Source organism: Chelonoidis abingdonii, chromosome 24 (assembly GCF_003597395.2).
Source record: "Chelonoidis abingdonii isolate Lonesome George chromosome 24, CheloAbing_2.0, whole genome shotgun sequence".
Classification (NCBI taxonomy): Eukaryota; Metazoa; Chordata; order Testudines; family Testudinidae; genus Chelonoidis; species Chelonoidis abingdonii.
The window spans coordinates 12,923,015-12,947,049 of record NC_133792.1 but is presented as its reverse complement, the minus strand read 5'-3'; the positions used below and the strand labels follow the sequence as shown (position 1 = coordinate 12,947,049).

At 55.6% G+C, this 24,035-nt stretch overlaps 1 protein-coding gene across 1 annotated transcript in view; it reads right to left on the bottom strand.

Annotated features, from left to right (window-relative positions):
- Nucleotides 1-24: 24 nt before the first annotated feature.
- ENG (endoglin) overlaps nucleotides 25-24,035 on the bottom strand; it is a 57,262-nt gene continuing 33,251 nt past the window's right edge. The window contains exons 4-15 of the mRNA XM_032797791.2: nucleotides 21,497-21,653; nucleotides 20,526-20,691; nucleotides 19,489-19,627; nucleotides 18,348-18,522; nucleotides 17,359-17,501; nucleotides 16,912-17,052; nucleotides 12,603-12,641; nucleotides 10,676-10,789; nucleotides 7,168-7,422; nucleotides 6,325-6,385; nucleotides 2,660-2,755; nucleotides 25-1,825 (exon numbers count right to left, since the gene is read on the bottom strand). Coding sequence (XP_032653682.1) covers nucleotides 1,707-1,825; nucleotides 2,660-2,755; nucleotides 6,325-6,385; nucleotides 7,168-7,422; nucleotides 10,676-10,789; nucleotides 12,603-12,641; nucleotides 16,912-17,052; nucleotides 17,359-17,501; nucleotides 18,348-18,522; nucleotides 19,489-19,627; nucleotides 20,526-20,691; nucleotides 21,497-21,653 — 1,605 coding nt within the window. The 3' untranslated portion in view covers nucleotides 25-1,706. The remainder of the gene's footprint in view (nucleotides 1,826-2,659; nucleotides 2,756-6,324; nucleotides 6,386-7,167; nucleotides 7,423-10,675; nucleotides 10,790-12,602; nucleotides 12,642-16,911; nucleotides 17,053-17,358; nucleotides 17,502-18,347; nucleotides 18,523-19,488; nucleotides 19,628-20,525; nucleotides 20,692-21,496; nucleotides 21,654-24,035) is intronic.

Genomic DNA, 24,035 nt, shown 5'->3' with positions numbered 1-24,035 from the left:
AGGAATAATCTCCGCAGGCTCTGGTCAACCCAAGACATGTTTTATTTATACAGTATCATGGTTACAAGGGGTCACTACACATATTTACAGACCAAGGACAGGCGGTGCGGTGGCCTGCCGGTGCCCAGACACAACCCCGGTGCGGGGAAGGCAGGGCAAGGCCCAGCAGGTGCGCTGTCGCACCCCCTTGCCCTAGGGCTGTGTCTGGCGCACACATAAATACCCGCTTGGCCAGGCTGAAGGCAGCTTGGCTCCCACACCGCCTCCGCCCCCCAGCCTGAATTATTTTGGTTGGTACAAAAAGAAAAGGTACAGAGCTGACCACCTGCCGTTAGTAACTGACATGGGTAACTGTGTGGGGCTAGCAGGGTATATACAGCAAGGAACGCTGGGTGAGCCACAGCCCAACGGGGCCACGACTGCCTGGCCCTGAGCTCTGTGCCACCGCCCAGCCAGGTGACCGGGGGGAGGGGGCACTCCCTGCCCGCCACAGTCGGGGGGGGGGAGCTGACTCCCTGCTTCCTATTTGCTCTCTGGGTGCTCATGCCTTTCCAGTGGCATGGCTTTGCTCCAGCCTGGGGGTGACAGGGGAGAGGAATCACTCCCCACTGCCTGCCCAGATCAGTGGGAGTGAGTCCCTGACAAGGAACCGGGCTAGGGTGGAACGAATCCCTCCAGCAGGAAAACCTCATCTGGCCCCTCCCACTAACCCTGCATGGGAACCTGACTGCACCTTGCCTGGCTGACTGTGGTCACGCAGCTGCTGGCTGAGCACCCAGGTGCCACTAGGGGACTTGCTGATTTCAGCTGCCCCACCTGCGACAAAGTGGCAGACCGGCAGTGCCTTGACAGGCTGATTGGGGGGAGTGTGTGCATGTTGGATTGGGTATTAGCAGCCAACTCGGGAGCTCACTGGCTGCGGCTGAGCCCCGGGGAAAGGGCTGGGCTCATGCTGCCTGAAGCTCTGCTGTGAGCGACAGCGCGTCTGAGTGGACACATCATTCATGGACCGTATCCTACAGATCTTGCAGATGGTGATTCTTCAGTTGGGGCCAGGAGGGCTGGAGGGATTGGCAGTGAGCAGGGGCCTTTCACCTCTAGTCTGGGAATTGGACAGCGGCAGCAAAAGCCGAGCCCACTCCTCGACTAGGGGGACCCTGCCAAGGGGAGTTCAGGCCTTACACCCCAGTCAGGCTTTGGCCCCTCTCCTGGGGCAGCCTGAAAAGGGGGCAGGACAGGGGGAGATCCAGGGGGGTCATCTTAGCATTAGGACATGGACAGATGCCCCCAGCCCCTCTCAGGTGGCCACTGAACAGCTGCAGGGGAGAGTTACAGGGATTTTGGGCAGAGAACGACTGGCCTAGAAGTGAAAGTCTCCCTGGGCCACCTGTTCTCCCTACGTGCTGTCTGCTGGTCCTCATGCTCCCACTCCCAGCCTGCTGGTACCTTCCTTGGGTTGGCTGGGTCCGTGGAGAGCTGGTGGGCGTGTTGCTCCCAGAGTGCACGAAAAGTGCTGACGCGGCTGCTCCTCTCAGCTGTGCCTGTCCAGTGGAGCAGCCTACACGGGACGGACCCCACTGTCTTTTCCCCCCAAGCTGTCCCTGGGTCGGGGAGCTCAGCTGCCTGTAGCTCCGCTGAGGTCCATGGGCGGGAGCTCCCGGGCAGCCCCTCTCCCCGAGGGGTGGGGGTTCTAGGTGGCCTGCTGCCTAGGCCATGCTGCTGGTGGAGCAGGGGGTGCTCTGGGTGCTGCCGATGCTGTGATTGGGGCTGCTGCTCTCGGAGGCCGGGGCGTTGGTGGAGACGGGCTGCAGTTTGGCCATGGGGCCTGGAGTATGTTACATGTCAGAAAAAATGGAAAATGTTAGGCAGGCGCCCGCCAGGGGTTGTTTCCGTGCAAGGCCAGAGGGGCTGCTGAGGGAACCGAGCGCATGTGGATGCTCCTCCTCCCCCTGCCCAGTCACTGCCCTTTCAGTGCTGAGATAAGCCAATTGCCCGTGTTTACACTGGCTCTGGAAGGAAAAGGCCTGAGTGGGCAGAGATAAACCGATCAGCTGGTCCCCGCTGGGACTGGCTGCCTATTCAGGAGGACGAGAAGGCGACAGGCTGCAGGATTTTGTTGTGATACTGGCGCTTTTTGCAGATAAGCTTCCAGGCAAGGCAGACGGAACAACTGCTCTGCCCTTGGGAACAGGAGCAAGGCTCCCGGAGCAGCAGCCGTGAGATCCTCGGACAGAGCCAGGGTCTCACCCCTGCAACACTCATCCTCATGCCCCGCTGGAGGCCTTGGGAAAAGGGCCGGGTGGACTGTACCAACATGCCAGCATCTTCCCTGGCTCGAGGTGGGATGGGGCCACAGGGCAGATGCCCTGATTGGGGATCTGGCCCGAAGCATCTCTCGCTGGGCACCAGCACTCTAGCACGAAGGCTGCGTCACATCCTGGAGCAGCCCTGAGCCTGGAGCAGCCCAACAGCTGACCAGCACCTGCCAGCCGAGAAGTACCCCTGCCCCGCAGCACTCCAAGGAGAGACCCCGGCTCTGGCTGAGCAGACCGAGCTCACCCCAAAGCCATGGCACTGGGAACCATGCAGTGGGGGTGGGGCACAGGGCGGGAGACTGCGGTGACGGGAGCAGAGACGAGGCGAAGCAGCAGATACTCACGGGTATGGGAGTAAATGCACCAGAGCGCCGCGGTGAGGAGTGTGCCGATTAAGAACGCTGCGAAGGTGATCCCCACAACTGCTTCTATCCCTAGGCCTGGATCCGCACAGGAGAGAGGAGCATTGAAAGCAATCAGCACATTTCCCCAGATGGGGGCCGCCCTCTGCTCCCCTATAGCACCCACCCACCCCCGGCTCCTGCCAAGTTAACACACTATGGAGCCTTCTCTCTGCCCACAGTCAGGACTTCTCTACTGAATCCCATCCACCGCTGATGGGCGAGCAAGAGACGCCCCTGCCTCCTGCGCCAGAGCCTCCCTTTTCCACACAGGCACCAGGCCCAGGTGAACCCGTGGTGGGAACTGAACTCCGGGGCAATAAGCAGGGCAGAGGTTAGCCCTGCAGGGTGGATCTGGCTGAAAGGCCTGTGGAAGGAGGTGACGGCTCGGTTTGTAAGGGCTCCACTCCCCTAGCAGAGCCGGAGCGGCAGCTCATAGGCTGTGCAATAGCCTGAGTGCAGCCATGTGCCAGTCCCACCAGGCAGGACCAAAGCGTGCCAGTGACTTGAAATTAACCAGTTAAAGGGAGACAGAGAGAGAGCAAAGCAAATGGCTTCCAAGTGGCCTTGCCCCCCAGCCCCTCTGCATCAGTCTGACTCTGCCCCTCTGCCGCCTGGGGGGAGGGGAGGTTTAGAAATGGTCAGAAGCAGGTTTCTCTGCAAGCAGCAGGCTCGCAGCCTCTCTCCTGCCGCGCTGCCCATGCGCTTTGGGCCCCACAGTCCTGCAAGCTGCTGCACGCTTTGGACATTTGTTCCTCTCCTTAGGCCGGGCCTGTATGAACAGCACTGCAGTGGTGCAGCTGTGCTGATCCAGCTGTGCCACTGCAGCACGTCGGGTGGAGCAGCTGTGTCCTGACAGGCTCTCCCAGTGCCATAAAATGCCCTGAGCACTACCTTGGTGCAGCACTGAAATGCAACCACCTCTAGGGGTGGGTGTGGCAGCTGCTTGGCAGCGCACAGGAACACTACGCTGATGGTGGATTTTCTGCAGGCGGGTTAACAAGGAATGCCTGGCAGCTGAAACCACACAGAGGTTTCCAGATGAGGCTGAATGTAGTTAAACTAAACACTAGTGGGGAGGTGGGGGTGTGTGCACCCCTTGAGATCTTTCATGGGCACAGGTATTCAGGACATCAGTGCCTCACCTCCAAAGAGAGCAATGCCAGCAACACAGCCCCCCACGGTCGCCACCCGGGGGCACTGGCTCAATACGGACTCAGAGAAGAATCACACCACCGCTGCCTGCAGCACCCAGCCAAGGAACCATCAAGCCCTTGCTCTGATTTATTTATACTGTGCTTGCTATGGTCTCTCAGTGCCTTGCACGCCCCACCTTGCTCAGGTGGCTGGAGGCAGACTGAATGGCAGAGGTAGAAACCGGTTTAGTTTGCTAATGGTTCCTGGCCTCCTCTCAGTCCCTGATTCCACTCCCCTAGAGGGAGCAGCATTCTTCTGCTGAGCCCAGCAGCTCCTCTCTGTGGCTGTCTCTGGGCCGCGGCGTGGGGATGTGAGACGTGTGTGTTTGAGAGTGTGATGTGCGGAGCGAATTCCAGTCGGGGCTCGCTGGTGTCAAAAGCTTTTCCTTGCTTTGTTGTGCTGCTGTCCTCAGGGAGCTGAGCAAACAGAGGCAGGAAGAGGGGACCAAGGTGGGAGGAAAGCAGGAAATCATCCATTCTTGGATGGCGCTGAAGATTCATTCCTGCCTGGAAAGGATTCAGCTGGGCAGGAAGCCGGGCCACGCTCCCTCGCATGGAGCGACTGCAAAAATAACCGCTATTGGAGACATCAGCAGGACCTCTCCCTCACGGCTGCTTGGAAGGTTCAACCAGGGGAGACTGGCATGCAAGAAAACTGCTTCTCAGGGGCTGAGGTCACCTGTCCATTATCATCCCCAAGTCTGTGTCTTTCGGACGCACCTGTCCCATGCCAGGTACTGTTCACATGCAGGCACAGCTCCTGCCTCAGTGAGCTCACCAGCACTCTGCCTTCACACAAAGCTCTGTGCAGCATCGCCAACCCCAGCACTTTAGAAATCAGGAGCCAGCCCCCCGCCCCCCACACACAGCAAGAGATCTTAAAAGTAACACATTCCAGGGTCTTGGCTTTGCCTGCTGGGTCTTGAGATGATAGGAGTCATGCTGTCTAGCTTTTCTTTGCAGCCACCAGGGCCAGAAACATCCTGGTTTGTAACGAAAGCCGAGCTCGTCACCTCCATCCTATGACTCCAGGAGCTGGAGCTTGAAGACAAACTCTAACCGTCATCCGACTGCATTAAAATGGCAAGACTTGGCCACACTATATTTGTCTATTAGAGATCAACTCTTCCCAAGAGCTTTTCCCACACAGAGATTCTAATTTCCAGGATTTTGAGGAGAGGATAAAAATGAAGTGGTTGGTACTAAATGCAAACACCAAACTGGACTAATAATGCTTCTACATCCATGCAGCGTCCTTTGTTCAGAATGACCCCAAGTCACTTTACAAATGCTAGCTACAGGAATCACTACACACATCAGTGAAATGCAGCTACCTCTGGGGTGAGACAAGGCTGCTGGTTAACAGCTACACAAGTGTTTGGGACAGGAAGTAAAGGATACTGCATCCAATTGCCACCAGGCTCTTTTGACTGAGTCCTCTCCAAATTGGGCTGTTTCCAATCACACCAAGACAAGTTTACATGGGCTCTGGCTCACATCAGAACTTCGCTTCCCTTCCCCACCCCCCGCAGCCTGTTATCCTGTGCAGACAACTGGTGCACAGTCACTGTACACAGCTTCCTGTAGGTCAGCGCCTGGCCCGGCCACAACCCCTAACCCCTCTCTAGGGAGACCGGCTGAGACATCGCACGGCTCTGTCACAACAGCCTCAGCAGGGAATGCAGATCAAGGAGAAATGACGAAAAGAAATGCAGAAGGAAGCTGCCAGGAATTTGATAAGAGCGCCAGCGGGACGGCTCCATGGAAGAGCCTGTGTTAAGTCTTGGGCTCAGGGCCAGACTGACCCCTCTCTCCCTAGCCCCAACCAGGATGAAGGCATCTCACTTGCTGCAGCCTGGACAAGTCAGGCACCCTGCGATGGCCAGTTCTCAGGATGGCTCCTGCCAGCCTCTGGCCTGTGGAGTTCTGTATCTCACATGGCAGCAAGGCAGCTCTGCCACATCTCATGGTCATTCAAGTGTCTCCCCTTTCAGAGAGGAACATACTGCGCCCTGGGTCCTGCTGTCCCACCCCTGGGCATTGCTTCCCAGTTACAAGGCGTCCCATCTGCGATCACGCCTTTCCTCACTCAGCCCATTTCTGTGGGTGCAACCACATTTCTCTTAGAACTGGTATTTCTCTCCTGTCTATTCACCCCAGTCCCCATTAATCCAGCTCCCATTCTCCAGCCGAGGGAAGGCGCTAATCCTGCCAGAAGATCCTTCATCGAACTGAAACTCGGCAAGGACTATGGGATACTCTCTGCTCCCACACATGTGCCTGGACCTCCCACCAGGGATAATCTAATGAACGTGCAGGCCAGGGTTCATGCTGATCCACCTTCACTGTGTGGCTTGGCTCCAGCTTTCAGCTCTGACCCAACGTGACATGACAAGGAGATCGTGAACTTACTGGAAGGTGGAGGTCTGGTGTCCTGCAGCGTCACCTCTAATGTTTCCACGCTAGTGCTGCCCTGTGATTTTGAGAAAAAACCCAAGACGGTTAAGATGAGCTGCGCACATCTCTGCCCCGTCCAGCGAGAGAGCCCTGAGTACTGCACGGATCTCCCAGCAGCTGGTCACAAGGCTATAGCAGGAGGGGTGAGCACATGGCATCACCCTGGGAAAAGACCCCCTGGCCTTGTGGCTAAGGTGCAGGCCAGGAAGGCAGGAGACCTGGATTCTATCCCTGGCTCTGCCACAGGACCAATGCCCAGGTGACCCAGGGAGGCTCAGTTTCTCCTTCTGTAAATGGGGATACCGATTCCCAGCCTGATTCATTCCTGTTTCTAACATACATTGGGGCTTTTGGGCAGTAGGTGCACTATGCGCCCCTGGCCACGGCTCCGCTGCTCTTGGGAACAAAGAGGCGACGTCACCCCCAGCTTGTGCCCCGTGCAAAGGCTACAGCAGTGGCCCGGAGGCAGGGACACGGGCTAGTCTGCACCCTGTGATCCAGTGCAAACCCCTCTCGTCTCGGAAGGGCGGTTCAGCGAGAGCTAGGCCTGTTAACCTCCGTCCAGCCTTGTGTGTGTGTCGTCTGGTGTCAGGAATGGGAGAGAGCTGCACGTCAGCAGCCAGCCAGCGGGACACGGGAACGGAAACCCTGGACCCTCCCATCAGTGCCTCCCTCCCCCCCCAGCTAGGGCATTGGGAACAGCCCCCTCGCTCGACAGACGGCAAAGGGTCCTGGGCCAGGGACACGCCACCAGGCCTCCTGGGGGTGCCCGGGAAGGAGACGACCCCCCACACTCACGTTGAAATGCCAGGCCACTCGGCACGACAGGGTGGCGCAAGGAGGAAAGGTTCCTCCCCCAGCCGGACTGTAGATGAAGCTGAACCGATGGAGCTCTCGGCCCAGAGTGGCTTCTGTCGGCTCGAGGACGGTCTCTGCTTGGCCGAGTGGCGCAACAGGCTGGATCAGGAGCTGCTGAGGCTCCTCAGCAGCAATCTGCAGAGAACACTCCTTCACCTCCAGGAATGTCTGGGGAATGCCAGCCCGGAACGAGACCTGCAGAGGGGCAGCCAGAGAACAAGAGTTCAGTTAGCAGGTCTCGGGGGCTGTATCTCATCTCCGTATCTGGGCTGGCAGGGAAGGAAGCCAAAGGATCCATCCATGTACCAGCTGAAGCCAGCCCCAGTCCCCAGTTGATGATGTAGCTTCCTCTTGGTGAGTACAACCACCCGCAGGCCTGGGTGAGTGCTTCTCTGAGGCATGGGCCCTGGACGCAATGAAGCTCTGTCCGCACTGGGATCAGAACAGAGCTACTCCAATCACGTTTACCCACCACTGGCGTGGCAGAGTTCTAGCAGGGTTTCTGTCACCAGCGCAGACAGCAATCCTCCTCCTCCACGTCGAAGGCGTGGGCATTAGAGGATCTGCCGAACAATGCTGGGTGCAGGCAGTGCATGTACCAGGAAAAGCAGAGAGAGCGGGAGGGGGCCAGATGCTGGAGACCTTAGCCACCACCATGCCATGGACACCAACTTTGGGTACCTATCTCCCAAAGAATCTGCAGAGGCTACCTGCTCCCCACGGCACCGGGGATTAACTCTAGCTCAGCCCAGGTGCTCAAGAGGAAGGCTGTGGTCTGGCTGCAGGACAGCGAGAGAGGGGAAGATGCTGCTAAGTCGGGGGCGCTCCACGCTCGGTGACCACAGGACAGCTGAACCCCACAGTGGTGAGCTTTCGTCAGGGTAAGAGACTTTGCTTTCGTGCTACAAGCATCACTCCTGGGGATTAAGGCTTTGTTGACTGCACAACACTGTTTTTGCCTGCCGAGTTAGTCCACTGCCTTACTCTTGGGTTTCTAACATGGCTTTAGTAATTCCCTGTCCACTCTGGTCTGGGCCAATGTACCAGAACCCACACTGCAACTGCAGCATTTAATGCGCAGCTGTAGCTGGCCTGGATCTGTAAGCGCCGGGCTGTAAGGGCCGGATCCAACGCCTGCCCTTGTTCTCTGGGCTTTGGGTCAGGCTGATGACAGCCACATGGCCGGCAGAGCTTGCACAGACTGGGTTTGCGGACAGCCCTTCATCTGACTGATACATGGTCCTAATTCCTGAGCCAGAAAAGTTTGAGCAGGAAGCTATGACCACACGAAGAGGCTGGAGCCACCTTGTTTGGGAAAAGTGATTAGCCCTGATAGACACTGACGCCTAAACCTGATTTGTGGACGGAGAGGGAGGGGCCGGCCCGAACCATCTGCAATCAAAGAACCAGTTCCCTGCCAATTGTCTGACACGCACTGTGTATCCTGGCGCAAAGAGAACAGCGGAGAGGAAAGCGAGTTATTTACCTTCCCCCAGCCGGAAGGCCCCGATGAGCTATCAGCACCCGTCACCAAGGCCCAAATGCTTACAGACGGGATGTGGAAATAAGAGAGACATCAAACCAATGGCTCTGTTTCCGGCAGAGCCTTCTGACATGATCCAGGTTGCTCAGTGATATGTTATCATCTTTACTCTCACAAAACATTCTACTAAGACCTAGGCCTGAGTCATCCGAGACCCGATTATCATAGAAGTGTAGGACTGGACGGGACCTTGATAGGTCATCGATTCTAGTCCCCTGCACTCAAGGCAGGAATGTTCTTAACCCTTTACAACCCTGTACCTGCCTAACTGGGGCAAGGTACCGTACCTTGTATATACCCGCAGGCATAGTCTGACTGGGGTCATTCTGTGGCACGGTCTGTCTCCATCTAACACAGCGACACTCTCTAGCTGGGAGAATGTCTCCACCCTCAGCCAAGGTGCATTGTGGTTTGTGCAGCCAGACCCTCGTGAGCACTGCTGAAAACAGCAGCGTCGATGCAGCAGTGTGGGCTTCAGCATGGGCTGTGCAAGCGCACCAGGGTATGTTCACGTGCGGCTCGCCTGCACCGAAGCTTGTGCTGCCATGTCTACATGGCTACTTTGGGCTGGGCTGGCACAGGTCTGCCTGCACGGCACTCCCCCCTCGCACTGGAGGGCAAGTTGTCCCAAACGCTCTTGTGTCTGTAGGAAGCCAGAGGCTGACACAGGCGGAGTGCTGGTTGCAGGAGTAGCCTCGGTCAGACTGTTCCCTGTACACGGGGAGTGAGGCTGGGTGGGGTGCGGAGGTGGCCTTGGCATGGAGAGGGAGTTTGGGACAGATGGGCCCAGGAACAGGTCCATGTTCACATGCCATCCTTGGCAATTAGCTCTCCCCCCAAGTTCACTTCCAAGGAGCTGCTCTCCCCTTCCCGTACGCACTACTTGTGTGAATAGCATAAGGCAGGGGAGTGCCGCTGGCTCTGTGCAAACTCCTTCCCACGCCAGCTCTACCGACTACCCTTCATCCTGAGCTGCAGCCTGATCCCCATCCCCTCCCCGGGGCTACTCCTGTCCCGGGCACTGGCTCAGCTACCTGCTGCCTGGCCCATTTCCACGGTCTCTTACACACAGGCCACATAGCCCATTGCTTTTGCCCATCGGCACCTTTGATCTTTTGATGCCAAGCCCTGCGGAACATAGTGTGAGCATGTGTCAGGAAGAGCCACCCCCCTCCGCAGCTTTCTCTGCCCTGCCCACCTCACTCTTCCAGTCCTGCCCCGCACATTTCCTGCTCCTGCCAATTGTACAGCTGCCTTGATGGAGGTAATTACCAACCATTGCCCCCACAGGGCACCAGTTCCCACCAGACCTGCTTCATTGGTTCCAGTCATGCCTGTAATCATCTCCGTGACGCATTTAGCTAAGTGACCAGGGCAGACTACCCCGTCACAGCCCCACACAACTATCAGAACCCTCAGGGCTGAGCTGCAGCTCCCTGTTATTCCAGGTGTTGGCTCCCACGATTCTGCCAGCACCCTCATCTGGTTCACGCTGCCTCCAACACGTGTCATTGTGGACATCTCCACCACTGGGCCAATGCCTCTAACGCTTGGTTTTAAGTCCAGACAGTGAGTGCTGGCCTGGGCCTCTCTCAGCCAAAGCCTGCCACGCTGGGGAAATCATTCGAGGAGGGCCGCAAATGACTTGTAGTCGCAAAGCCCCTCTGGGATTTCAGCCCTGCTTTCTAGGGGTAAAGAGACTCCTGCATTAACTCCCCATTCCCAAGGCATCCCTCACTCCACGGACACAGCAGGGAATAAACACACCAAGGTACAGGGACGGGCTAGGCAAAGCCACTCCCCAAGCGGCCTGGAGCCTTCTAGCTGCTCGCCCGGCTTCATGAACTCAGCCCAGCCAACCCTGGCGCCAGCCGGGCCCAGCAAAGGCAGGGAGGTGCACAGTACCTGGACATAAGCGGCTTTGTTGATTTCCAGCATGGTGGTAGAAGGCCACTTGAAGTCCTGGGTCCGGTAAAGCCGCAAACGGAGCTCCTGTGGCAGGCTGCACTCGAACGGCACCTGCGAGAGAAGGAGACAGGGCTGAGCTCCAGGCTGCTGTCGCTCTGACAGGGTTTCCACGGGGCACTGGGAGCTCACAGGTGCTGGTGCAGCCTGGTGTATTGGGCTTCGCAGTGATGGACCATGAGCACCACTGCAGAAATCTAAGCTCCCAGAGCCAGCCCTTAGGCCTGGCACTGATGGGCATCTTAGAAATCCCTCAGAAAAGGCCAGATTATTTCAGTGACAACTGATATCTCGCCCTCCCCAGTGCTTTTTCGTGATACAGCTGAGGGAACTGGGATTGTTTTAGTCTGCAGAAGAGAAGAATGAGGGGGGATTTGATAGCTGCTTTCAACTACCTGAAGCGGGGATTCCAAAGAGGATTTTGCTTAGCTGTTCTCAGTGGTAGCAGATGACAGAACAAAGAGCAATGGTCTCAAGTTGCAATGGGGGAGGTTTAGGTTGGATATTAGGAAAAACTTTTCACTAGGAGGGTGGTGAAGCACTGGAATGGGTTACCTAGAGAGGAGGTGGAATCTCCATCCTTAGAGGTTTTTAAGGTCAGGCTTGACAAAGCCCTGGCTGGGATGATTTTAGTTGGGGACTGGTCCTGCTTTGAGCAGTGGTTGGACTAGATGACCTCCTGAGGTCCCTCCCACCCCTGATATTCTATGATTCTCTGATTCTATGTCTCTGCCAGGCCAGAGACAACGGCAAGTGATCAACATTCAACCATCGCCTAGCAAAGGTGAACAGCTCGGGACAATGGGTTTGGTCTAGCTGGCTCCTCTTGTCTGAAGGGAGGGGGTTTGAGAGGAATGGAAGTTACCGGGAAAAGAACGAAAGAAGCAGGAACTTCTAAAGGGACTCACCTTGGGGGAATGGGGAGCGACTAGGAGAGACGTTTTGCACCAGATTAAGATGGGGGTGGGAGGCTGCGGCTGGGGCAGGGTAGACAAAGGGTGGCAGCCCTGGCCTGCCAGAACACAGGTGATCTCCCAAGGCCCACAGGAGCAGGCTGAACTAGGGAGGGACATGGCGTTTAGGGTGTTTTATTGTTTTGGATGCGCCTGTGATTTGCATGATCCAAGGCAAACAGTATGCCAATGCTGGGCTGGCAATGTGTGTGCCTGTTAACAGTGTCACAGCTGCATGCCTCTGAGAGAAACTGTAAACCCAAAGCTTCACACCTTTACGGTGAAGTTCTGGAAGAGGGGTGTGTTTAATTACCGGGGTCAGGGCCGTGCCCAGAGCTGTTAGGCAGCTGGACAATGGGTTCCAGCCCCCAGCCGGGGCTGCCAGACACAGGGTCTGCGGTCTGAGAGCATGCCTAGGGACCCCAAGATTGGGGCAGTGGCTGGACTCCATTCAGGGTCCAAGATCCAGAACAGCAGTGACTTGGATTCCCCTCGCAGCAGTCCTGACTAGTGGCTGGAAGGGGGCACTTGCTGGGATCTGTGACAGTCAGTCCCCAGGATGGTAGAAATCCTGTACAGCTCCTGGAACAGGGATGCTTTCTGCTGCACCACTAGAACTCGGTCGTCTCAATCACTTGTAGCTGTGTCATGAGCAAATGGCAAACGCTTTCACTTCCCCCCCGGCAGGTTTTGTTGTCAATCCCCTATCAGGGCGGGAGGAAGGAAGACTGTTCCCTAGTCACCCGGATTTCTCTGGGGCAGTGGGGAGGAGCAAAGCATGAATGAAAGAAAGAAAAGAAGGAAAGAATCACAGCCTGGGACTCCTGCTGTCCGGAGGAAACGCTCCAGCCCCGTTTCTCCTCTTGAAACAGCTTGGAGACTTTGGAGATTAAAACACAAACAACTCCTCTTACCTCAACTTTCTCCAGCGATGAACCCAATGTCAGGACCAGCTGGGAACACAAAGAGAACAGAAAGACCGTGAGGCTCTAGTGAATGGCTCACTGAACTGATGCAGCAGATAGTGCTCTGGCTGCTGGCTCCCGAAGGGCTGCGCGTGGCATCTCTCAAAGGTGGGAGCCAATCATTTGGGGTAGAAAAGGATTAAAAGTCCAGAAGACAGTGTGGTTTCTAGCCACTGGGTTCACTATGCAGCTTTGCATGCTGGGACTTGCAGTCTCCAACACGCCACCTCTGTATTAAAGACAAAAATGGCAGCTGTGGCCTATGTGTCTGCAAGTTTGGGTGTTGCTATTGCAAGGTACTGAGCAGCCTCAAGCTCCGACAAAGCTAATGGGGGGTTGAGGATTCTCAGCACCTCACTGAATCAGGCCCTAGTGACTGGCATTCGGTTGGGCTAGGGTTGGGCACCCCTGCCTGCTGGAGCCATGGGCAGCTGGAGACACACCGATGTAGATTAGTCCTTTGCTGGCACTGCCTAGGAGTGATGTGAAACACATGGACAGTTCTGGAAGCGACTGAGTCCATTTTAGCTGCTTAACACAAGAGTTCTCAACCTTTTTTGTCCTGAGGCCCCCCCACAACATGCAGTAAAAATGCCATGGCCCACCTGTGCCACAACAACCGCTTTTCTGCGTACAAAGGCCAGGGCCAGCATTAGGGGGTAGCAAGCAGGGCAGTTGCCTGGGACTCCGTGCCACAGGAGCCCCCACAAAGCTACACTGCTCAGGCTTTGGCTTCTGCACCATGCGGCAGAGCTTTGGCTTTCTGCCCTGGGCCCCACCGAGCCTAATTCTGGCCCTGCTTGGCGGCCCCCCTGAAACCTGCTTGCAGCCCCCCCATGGGGCCCTGGACTCGTTTGAGAACCACTGGCTTAACGGATGTAATGGACATTGGTACTGGGTACCTGCCCAGCCTAGCCTGTCATTACCAGAAATGGCTATTGATACTAATCATAGAATCATAGGACTGGAAGAGACCTCGACAGGTCAGCTAGTCCAGTCCCCTGCACTCAAGGCAGGACTAAGTATTTTTTAGACCATCCCTGAGAGGTGTTTGTCTAACCTGCTCTTAAAAATTCCCAGTGACGGAGATTCTACAACCTCCCTAGGCAATTTATTCTGGTGCTTAACCACCCTGACAGTTAGGAAGTTTTTCCTAATGTCCAGCCTACACCTCCCTTGCTGTAACTTAAGCCCGTTGCTTCTTGTCCTAGCCTCAGAGGTTGAGAAGAACAATTTTTCTCAATCCGCCTTGTAACAACCTTTTAGGTACTTGAAAACTGTTATATCTCCTCTCTGTCTTCTCTGCTCCAGCCTAAACAAACCCATTTTTTTCAGTCTTCCCTCATAGCTCATGTTTTCTAGACCTTTAGTCATTTTTGTTGCGCTTCTCTGGATTCTCTCTGATTTGTCCACATCTTTCCTGAAATGTGGCACCCAGAACTGGACACAATACTCCAGTTGAGGCCTAATCAGCATGGAGCAGAGTGGGAGAATTACTTCTCCTGTCTTGCTTACAACTTTCCTACTAATACATGCCAAAAGGATGTTCGCTTTTTTTGCAACAGTGTTACACTGTTGACTCATATTTAGCTTGTGGTCCACTATGACCCCCAGATCCCTTTCTGCAGTGCTGCTTCCTAGGCAGTCATTTCCCAGTTTGTATGTGTGCAACTGCTTGTTCGTTCCTAAACAGAGCACTCTGCATTTGTTCTTATTGAATTTCATCCTATTTACTTCAGACCATTTTTCCTGTTTGTCCAGATCATTTTGAATTTTAACCCTATCCTCCAAAGCACTTGTGACCTCCTCCCAGCTTGGTATTATCCACAAACTTTATAAGTGTACTCTCTGTTCCATTACAGCAACTCATAACTACAACGTTAAGTGAGGTTCCTGAAAAATGAAACTTTAAGCGAAACGATGTTAAGCGAATCCAATTTCCCCATAAGAATTAATGTAAAGGGGGGGGGGGTAGGTTCCAGGGAAATTTTTTTCACCAAATAAAAGACTATATATATATATATATATATATACATACACACACATACACACAGTATAAGTTTTAAACAAACAATACTGTACACAGCATTGATGATTGTGAAGCTTGGTTGAGGTGGTGAAGTCAGAGGGTAGAAGAGGGTGTGATATTTCCCAGGGAATGCTGCACTGGGCTGAAACCTCAAGGGTTAACATGTTGTTAATGTAGCCTCACACTCTACAAGGCAGCATGAATGGAGGGAGGGAAGACAGCATGGCAGACAGAGACAGACACACCTTGTGTGAGAGAGAGAGAGATGCGCATTGCTCCTTTAAGTACGCTGACACCACTCTAAGAACATTGCCTTTTTAAGTAGATCAGCAAGTTGAGACAGCAGCTACTGCCAGCAAGCTCCCTCTGTCCTGAGCCCTGTTGTGCCCACCCCCGCTCTATGGAGACGGGGTAAGCGGGGGGCGGGGGAACACCCTGATATTAGCGCACACACACCCCGCACAGCAAGCAGGAGGCTCCTAGGAGCAGCTCCAAGGCACAGGGCAGGAGCAGCACATGGCAGTGGCGGGAGGAACAGCTGAACTGCAGCAATTGCTAGCCTGCTGGGCGGCTGCTGTACAGGGAACTTAGGGGAGCAGGGAGCTGATAGGGGGGCTGCCGGTCCACCCTGGTTCCAAGCCCCCATCAGCTAGCTCCAACTTCCTGCAAGCGGTGGACAAAGCAGGTGGCTGCCAAACAAGGTTATAAGGGAGCATTGCACAACTTTGAAGGAGCATGTTCTGTAACTGACAGCAACGTAACAACGAAACAACTTTAACAGAGAGGACTTTAAGTGAGGACTTACTATAGCTAAATGGATATTCCATGGATACTAACGGATACTCCATGACAATTCTGACTGGCATTAAAGGTTTGTCTTCTTTTCTTAAGAGCCTCACACCTTCCTCAGGACATCAGCCCTTGGCTTTCCTTACACACCTTTGTTAATTAACAAGACAGTTTGGATCCATTTCTTTAACGCGAGGCTCCAGAGCAAAAAGCAACCAGGCAAAAAAAGCACCTTCTTACTCAGCCAATTTGCTCCCAGCATGGAGAGACTCATATCTGCGTATTCCAGTGACAAAGATACACTACAGCCCTGCAGATCCTTACATCTCTGATAGAGGAAGCTGGAGGCTATTCCTGGCTCATGCATTGGCAAGAGAATGGTTACCAAGTTGCCGTCGGACTGCAGCGTTGGCAGGCAGATAAAAACAACGGCTTTTTTGCTTAAAAACTGAGCGCATCTTACAGAGAAATGAAGTGAGAGTCGGCTCCTGCGAGTGTTTGTGGTTTGCAAGCAGAGTCCTTTGGGAGGCAGCTTTCCAGGGCAAGAGACACGTACGCACATTTATGCCACTATATAAATAAAAATTGCCATGGTCCTTAGCTGTCTAAAGCTGATCAGCTGGGGTCACTTGCCATGAATGACAGTTCATGTAGGTTTCATCCCAGGAAGGCAATGTGATTATTTCATGCTACTTGTCCAAATGTCACTTCCATTTGCAAAGCCAGAGCAGACAGCCAAGGGCTGTTTAGCAGGTAGCATTTCCCACCCAGTCCCTCATTTTGACCAAATCTGATTTTCCCACAAGTACTAGGAGCCTAAAGCAGCACCCTTTGGGTTGGGGCTGGGGAAGTGGCAAGGTGCAAACCCATGAACCATCTAACAGCAGGGCTGCTGAAATGGAGAATCTGAATTGGCATGTTGCTCAAGCCTTCTTGACTACATCCTGCTACCTGAGTGGCCCACAGCAGGATTATTAAGACTTAGCCTGATTTTCAAAAGTCTGAGCACTCACGGCTGACAGTGACTGATATCAGAGTTATTGGTCAGCAGCTGTTAGAAAAGGGGGCTGGAATTAAGTGAAATACCTGCTGAAAGAGCCTGAGTCCACTCCCACTGAAGACACTGGCCAAACATGCATTCAGTGGGGGCAGAAATGGGTTCTAACAGTCCCATGCTGTGAAATACACCAGGACTTTCATTGATGCCTGAAAGTGACAAAGTCTCAGTGAAATACACCTGAAATCTCTGCCCAGACGAGGACGGCAGATTAATACCTCGGCGAGTCTGTACAGTGGGAATCTCTGGACTGGGGGAAGGGGGGCAATATCTCTGAGCAACAGACCAGGAATCAGTGTGCTGGGTGTGAGGCAGACAGTAACACCAAGTCATTCACACGGATAAGAATGTAGATGTTAGCATCACGTGGGACTATCACTGACCTTATTCCTGGCTAGAATTCTACTCTCCAGTTTGGTGTGGCAGTCCCCCAAATACCTTTTCAGCACAAAGTGAGTTTGGTTTTGTTCAGCTCTGCAACGGGGGTCTTGCAATGTGATATCAGTGATGTAGTCATTTAAATCCTAAGAGAAAGATACCAATGTGTCCATCATCTGTTCCAGGCAGAATCCCAGATTCTCCCCCGCTGCCTCCCCCGGCTTGGAGAAAACATATGGTTGGTCCCTCTGTTGCTTTTCTCCTCCCTCCATAGAGGCAGAGTAAGGCAGAACCCTCTGACGCCCAGCATCCAAATGTTGGAGACAGGAAGAAACCCAGAGCCCAATTCTGGAAGGTGCTGAGCTCCTTCTCCCAGGTCCCAGTTCTGTTCCCACAGTTCTGTCCGGAGCATGTGATTTCTCAAGCCCGTGCTCTTCAATTTAGCCACTCACCTTTAAGTTCATCTTCGGCACGACTATCTCAATGGAGTCGTCTGTGCACTTCCACGGTGGGAGCAGATTGAAAACTGTTTGAACAATGTTGACGGTTTTGGGGTGTTGTGCAGGTGTTGGTGGTGGAGTCTTCTCTTCTGGTTCTATAAAAATCAACATCAGGACAGCATTGGGCAGGGGCTTCCTTCGGCAGCCCAGAGAGAGGTATTGGTATCTTAACTCACTGGGATGACGTCTTTGCAAACGCAAGAGTAACCCTCACAATGCAGGTGATGATAGAACCCAGAAGGGCTGATCTAGTGCTGGGGAAAGGGCCAGACTGAGCTCTGGAGAGTGAAGTTATCTTGATGCTCAGAACAGGTATGGCACAGGCAGTAGCAGGGCCAATGTCCCATACGTTGCCCCACCGATAGGCCTTAGCTGGAGAGAGCCATGTCTTGAGGGCGGGGGGCTCAGTTGCCATGACCCAGCCAATCCCGGGCACTTCTGTTGAGGCTGTCAATAAGGGGAACAATTTGTGCAAATTCTGATGTGGACACTTGCTCACTGGGATCTGGGCTGAGACCACCAAGCAGCCATCAGATGACATCTCTTAGCAACTACTGACCTGGGCTGGATCTGAGCCAGTGACACAGAGGTGGGAGGCTCGGCAGCCCATTCCCAACCTTCTGAGCCATGTGGCAATTTTGCCCGTGGAGCCTTTAGAGAATGTCTTCACTGAGATTTAAACACCCGTGGCTGGCCCATGTCATCTAACTTGGGCTCGCACTACAGGGCTGTTTAGCTGCTGCATAGACCCCGCAATGGGTCCCAGAGCCTGGGCTCTAGCCTGAGCTCGAATGTCTATGTCACCGTTAAACAGCTCTGTAGCCCAAGCCTCGTGAGCCTGAGTCAGCTGACACAGGCCAGCCAGTGGTGTTTAATTGCAGCGTAGACCTACCCTCAGAGCCTGGCTGACAAATGAGTCGAGTGGCTGGACAGAGACTCACCACATCTGTGTAGCTCAAGGATCACATGGGTAGCAGACGGGATGTTCGTATATGAAGCTATGTCATCAAATCCTCTCTGGTGGGCCAAGCCGATCAGGCCCTGCTCGCTGCCAGGGAGGACTCTCTCATCCAATTGCTCAGAGGGGAATCTGGTGATCCGGTATTTCCCAGACGCCTGTGGAGGGAGAAGAGGGAGGAGAGAGAAGTAGGAGGGAAAGAGAGAGAGAAGACAGGAATTGATGTGCCGGTGGGTGGTGGTGGGTGCTAGCAAGCTTGTTTGTGACCCACGAGCAATCACAGACTTGGCGGAAGCTGAGGGGGTTATTTTTCAGTCAGGCTCAATGAGGGCACAAACGGGTGCCTCCTCTGCAGCCTTTCTAGCCCTTGCCAGCCTAAGGACAAAGCCTGCAGAAGCCCAGGTGTTCTGCGTGTTGACGCAGCCCCCGGCGTGTCATGAAGCCCCTTTGGCAAAACTAAAGCTTGCTTTTGGGAGAACAGGCCCCAGCTCTGTGAGAGTCTGTTCTGATGCCGGGATCCCATCAGGACCCAGGCAAGCTGCAGTAGGCCAGGCTGGTACTTGGAAAGAGGCGGCTGTGGAGCACTCCAGCACTGGGGATTCAATAGGTGGCACTAATGGTTAAAATAGATCAAAGCAGGAGGGGGCGCTCTCACCGCACCAGCCAGACATGTGATGCTGTAGGGGAGTGCTGCTTGCCCAAACCAGGGAGACGAGGGGAAGCTGGGTTCCCCCCTACTCCTTTTTACTTTAACCTCTGTGCTGCTGTCAGGTACCACCTTTCGTCTGAGCGGTGGCCAGAGGTCCTGGCCACTGGTGGCCTTTCAACATCCCAGGATGCTTGTCACAGAGTCGGGTTGCTAAGCCCATTGTCCTGGCCAGATTCTCACTCAGTTACATTCTGCTTCCCTAAACTCCTCCTGCTGTTTCAGTTGGACACAGAACTCTTCACTCCCCATCCCGGATTGCTCTGCAGCATGGCTATGTGCTTTGAAACAACTGCTGTGTTCCACCCCAGAGATGGCTGCTTTTCAGGTGGGGTGGCCCTCCCGCCCTGTGAACATTTTGAACTGAAAGGCATCACGGAAATATGAGCTCTCAATCAGCATTTCTCTCCTGCCTTACCATGATGCTCACGGTGCGTTGCGTATCAATGTTCCAGGTCACGTTGGGTTGGCTTTGGAGGATCAGCAGTATTTCCAGATCCTGCAGCGGCTTTGCTTCAGGGCAGACCACAGTCACCTTCACCTCCACGGGCTGAGAGCTACAGTGCAAACCCCAGAATAAACTGATGGGCTCATGAACCAACATGGCCTCCCACGATGGTTAGTCCACCTTCTCAGCCACAGCTGGACCCCCGGACAAAGACTCCAACGGCAGGCCTCTTCTGCTAACAAGCCCTCTGCCAACTTCAGGGCCTCTTTTGCCAACAACAAAATACGCCACGTGCTCCTCTCTCTCTGTCTCTCACACACACACGGGCCTAGCCAGAGAGGAATCACGGAGACTGGCTAGAGTGGGTGGTTTTCAAGACCCTCCACACCTTTCCCAGCCCTACAGACCTCCCATCTCACTGGCCTCAGAGTTTCCCTAGCCACGCCCCCACTTAACTAGGGGGAGATACCCCACACTGCTCTACACCCTGGCCTGGGTCCTGACAAGGTGCCATCCCCTTCCAGAACACACCCCACCCCAGCACTTCTACCGCTGCTGGGCTCTTGCCTACAGGCAAAGCAAACCACAACCCTCCTCCAAATCACCCCTATCCGTCCTCCTTCTTCCAATGATCCCCAACACCCACAGCTCCGTCCTCAGAGCTCACAAACCTGAATTCGTCCTCGAGCCTTGCCGCCCACCCTCTGACCAACACAACTTCTCCCTGGGCCAAGCCTCAAGACATGCTCTCTCGGCCCCATTGCTGGGACCCAGCCAGCATGTGTGTGTGGCGGGAAGGGGCTCCCTTCCTAAGCGAAGTTCCACTGCAGACACTGCCTGGCAGCACAGTGAGCTTAGCTAACCTGCAGTGCGGCTCTCGGCCCAACTGCTCGGCTAGGGAAGAACCTGTAGCCAGCCTCAGGCGTACTCTGATGGGGAGGGCCGAAGCGGAGAGCGCGCCGATCCCTCCCTTTGCGAGAGGACAGGGTTGAAAGCACACCAATTACCTGGTCTCCGCTGGGCCTTGCTGCACATGCAAAATGTGAGCCTCCTTCCCCTTCTTCGCACTGGGGCTGGTGCAGCCTTTAACCTCTGGGACTAAGAACTCGGTCTGAAGGTACCGCCAGGCATTGAAGCCAGGCTGCACGATGCAGTTCTCTGGACTGCTGGCATCTGGGCGAGAGAAGAAAAAATCATCTGTATGCTCCAGTGTGGGGAACTCTGCTGAGCTGCAGTGACCTCCCTCCCCTACCTCACAGGGGCCTGGTCTCCAGGCCAAGGTGTGGGACAGACCTTGGACTTCTGACTTGGGCTCCCATGCCCCTCACTGCTACGCTGCAAGATACTGAGCCCTGGTAGAAATGGACACAGCTCCTGCTGACGCCAGTGGGAGTTGCAACCTCTTACGCCATGGCTCAGTGTGGCCCACTGCTCCCTGCATTCCATGAGCATCAGTGCGGATGGTTTTAGACACACACAGCACTGAGAGTCTCAGTGGTACCATTTGGTATTGAGGAATCTTGTCTATAGCATCCCCTTTCTCCCTTATCCACGCAGCCTGTGCTTGACTAGCTCCAAACTAGCTCCTGCAGGCAGCGCTGAGCACGAACCACTGCTTGCGAGGGAGTGCACGCTGCTGAGATGCCAGCTGGCAGAGACAAGACACTGCTGTGAGGAAGTCCACAGCACTAACAGAAAACAAACCTGCCATGTCATTGAAAGTCTAAGCCTGAGTCGAGAAACGTCTTTCGCCAACGTGGCTTTTCACGGTAAAAACGGCTCATTTCTTTTAATAGCCTAAGTCCCCAGAGACGGCCCGCCAATGAGGCAGGGAGCCATGTGCTGCCCTGAAACACGCCCGCTGCTTTGATCGTGTGAACCAGAGCGACAACTGGGTACTGGGGAGCCTCCAAGGGGTGATAGCACATCACCGCACTGTGGATGCCAGCTCCCAGCCCCGAGCCCTTCCAGGACCCACCTTCGCCCACTCGGAAGTGGATGTGGCGGGGGTTTTCCAGCTCGGTGTAGGAAGTGATGTTATCATAATGGTCTTTCTCCTGTTGTACAAGCTGCTCACCATTGGTCTGCTCAAAGGGGATGGGCATGTTGCCCATGACTCTGTAGCCCATGTTATTCTGAAAAAAAACAAGCCAGCAATAGAATGGACACGACCGCTCTGGTTGGTGACTGGGCTTCTGGCTGGGACAACACCAGAGCCCCACATCCCACCAAATATCAGGCTAGCGCCAAACGCCCCATTGGGTGCAGGGGCCCAGGAAACGTGCTGCTCTTTGGAACTCAGGCCCAAAGGTGACCAAGCAACCAGACACCAAGACGCCGCAACATCCCTGGCTGTGTTGGAAAATGGCGGCACACATGTAGGCAACGCCCTGCCCTGGCGGCCCAGCCGGCTCGGCCCAGCACTCCCGGGGACTCTCCTCACACACCAAATCCCAGGTGGGTATCACACAGGCAGCCTGGCTGCGCTTGGGTTCTGGCGGCCTCACAGGAAGGCTGAATCAGCTGGCATGGCGCTGGGATTTTCCAGGAACATTCAGCAGAGCCGGCAGCCAGCCTGTCTGAACCCCTGGGTCACCTTTGCTGGGTGAGCGCATGCCGGGGAAGGGGGCCAGGAAGCATGAGCCAGAGCTGGGCTGGCACGTCACTTCCCCAGGGCAGCGCGTGGGGGGTCAGTGGAGGGGTCACTGGCAGGAGTGGTGCCAGGGTCGATCTGATAGCTCTTTGCACCCTGCCCCTGCCTCCGCCATTGTCAGCCCGGGTTATTATTAGATACAAATAGGAAGGTGGTGTAGTTTGCTAACAAAGCTCCCAACCCCAGCCAAGCTCACTGGAGCCAAATCCCATCCCTGACCTTCCTCCAAACAGGCAGAGGAAACGGGAGCTTTTTCAAGTTCTGTGCGTCACTTGCTGCTCAGACTGGCCCTCCGCTCAGATCCAGGGCCAGAGGGGAAAGCCAGCTAGGGCCAAGTACAGTGCCTGAGCCGCAGGGAGGGGCCTGCCGCAGCGGGAATCGGGCAGAGGGTGCGGGGCCTGAGCCAGAGGGAGAGGGCGCGCTGTGGGAGGCAGGGGGATACAGGCCAGGTAGGGGGGGCAGCCTGGAGGAGGGGGCGCGCTGTGGGAGCAGGGGGATACAGGCCAGCTCGGGGGGCAGTCTGGAGGAGGGGGCGTGCTGTGGGAGGCAGGGGGATACAGGCCAGGTGGGAGGGGGCAGTCTGGGAGAGGGGCAGGCTGCGGGAGGCAGGTAGATACAGGCCAGTTGGGGGGAGGGCAGTCTGGGGGTGGGGCGCACTGCGGGAGGCAGGGGGCTACTGGCCAGCTGGGGGAGGGGCATGCTGCGGGAGGCAGGGGGATACAGACCAGGTTGGGGGGACAGTCTGGGAGAGGGGCAGGCTGCAGGAAGCAGGGGGATATAGGTCAGGAGGAGGGGGCAGTCTGGGAGAGGGGCAGGCTGCAGAAGGCAGGTAGATACAGGCCAGTTGGGGGGAGGGCAGTCTGGGGGTGGGCGCACTGCGGGAGGCAGGGGGCTACAGGCCAGCTGGGGGAGGGGCATGCTGCAGGAGGCAGGGGGATATAGGTCAGGTGGGGGGGGCAGTCTGGGAGAGGGGCAGGCTGCAGGAAGCAGGGGGATATAGGTCAGGTGGGGGGGCAGTCTGGGAGAGGGGCAGGCTGCAGAAGGCAGATAGATACAGGCCAGTTGAGGGGAGGGCAGTCTGGGGGAGGGGCGTGCTGCAGGACGCAGGGGGATACAGGCCAGCTGGGGGGCAGATTGTGAGTGACCCAGCCTGCCCCAGGTGTCTGGGGTTTTGAAACCATTTGCAGCCAGAGTATCTCCCCGGCTCCCTGCCAGGTTCTCGCTCCTGCACCCAGAGGTTAAGCGCTGCGCTTGATCCTCCATGCAGAAGCACAGTCCAGAAGGGCTGGCTAGCGCCTCCCATCCCATCCTTGCTCCTCTCCGCTGCACACGGACCCCTCACAAGGGGGGCTCTTTGCAGGCTTTGCTAGCCTGTTGCCAGCGCATCTCCTGATTCAGCCAGAGGACAACAGAGAAACATGGTACAGAGCCCGGGACATACCCCCGGGGAGACCCAGGAGCACAGAGGGCCGGGGACCTCCCAAGCATCAGGCCGAGCTCTGGTTTAGGCTGGCGGGAGGATGAACCCAGCTGTTCCCTTCATCCCTAGCAATTCCGAAGTTCCACACACCCCACGGCTTCTGTGCAGCTGCCTGGCGCCCTGTGGCTGTACTGGCCTGGCTCCCAGGAGGAGGCAGGGGCCCAAAGGCCCCGCAGGGGGCTCCCTAACAGGAGGGCAGCCGCAGAAAGGAGATGAACGCAGCCAGATGGGGGGCCCCGGCAGCCAGGGCTTCCCGAGGCGCGAGACGCAGGGAAGCCCCCCAGAGAGCAGCAGGGAGGCATGGGCTGCATTGACCTGGAAGTCGGACCCACTGACCACAAACCAGAAGATGATCGGAGCATTAGCAAAGCATCCACATGCCCT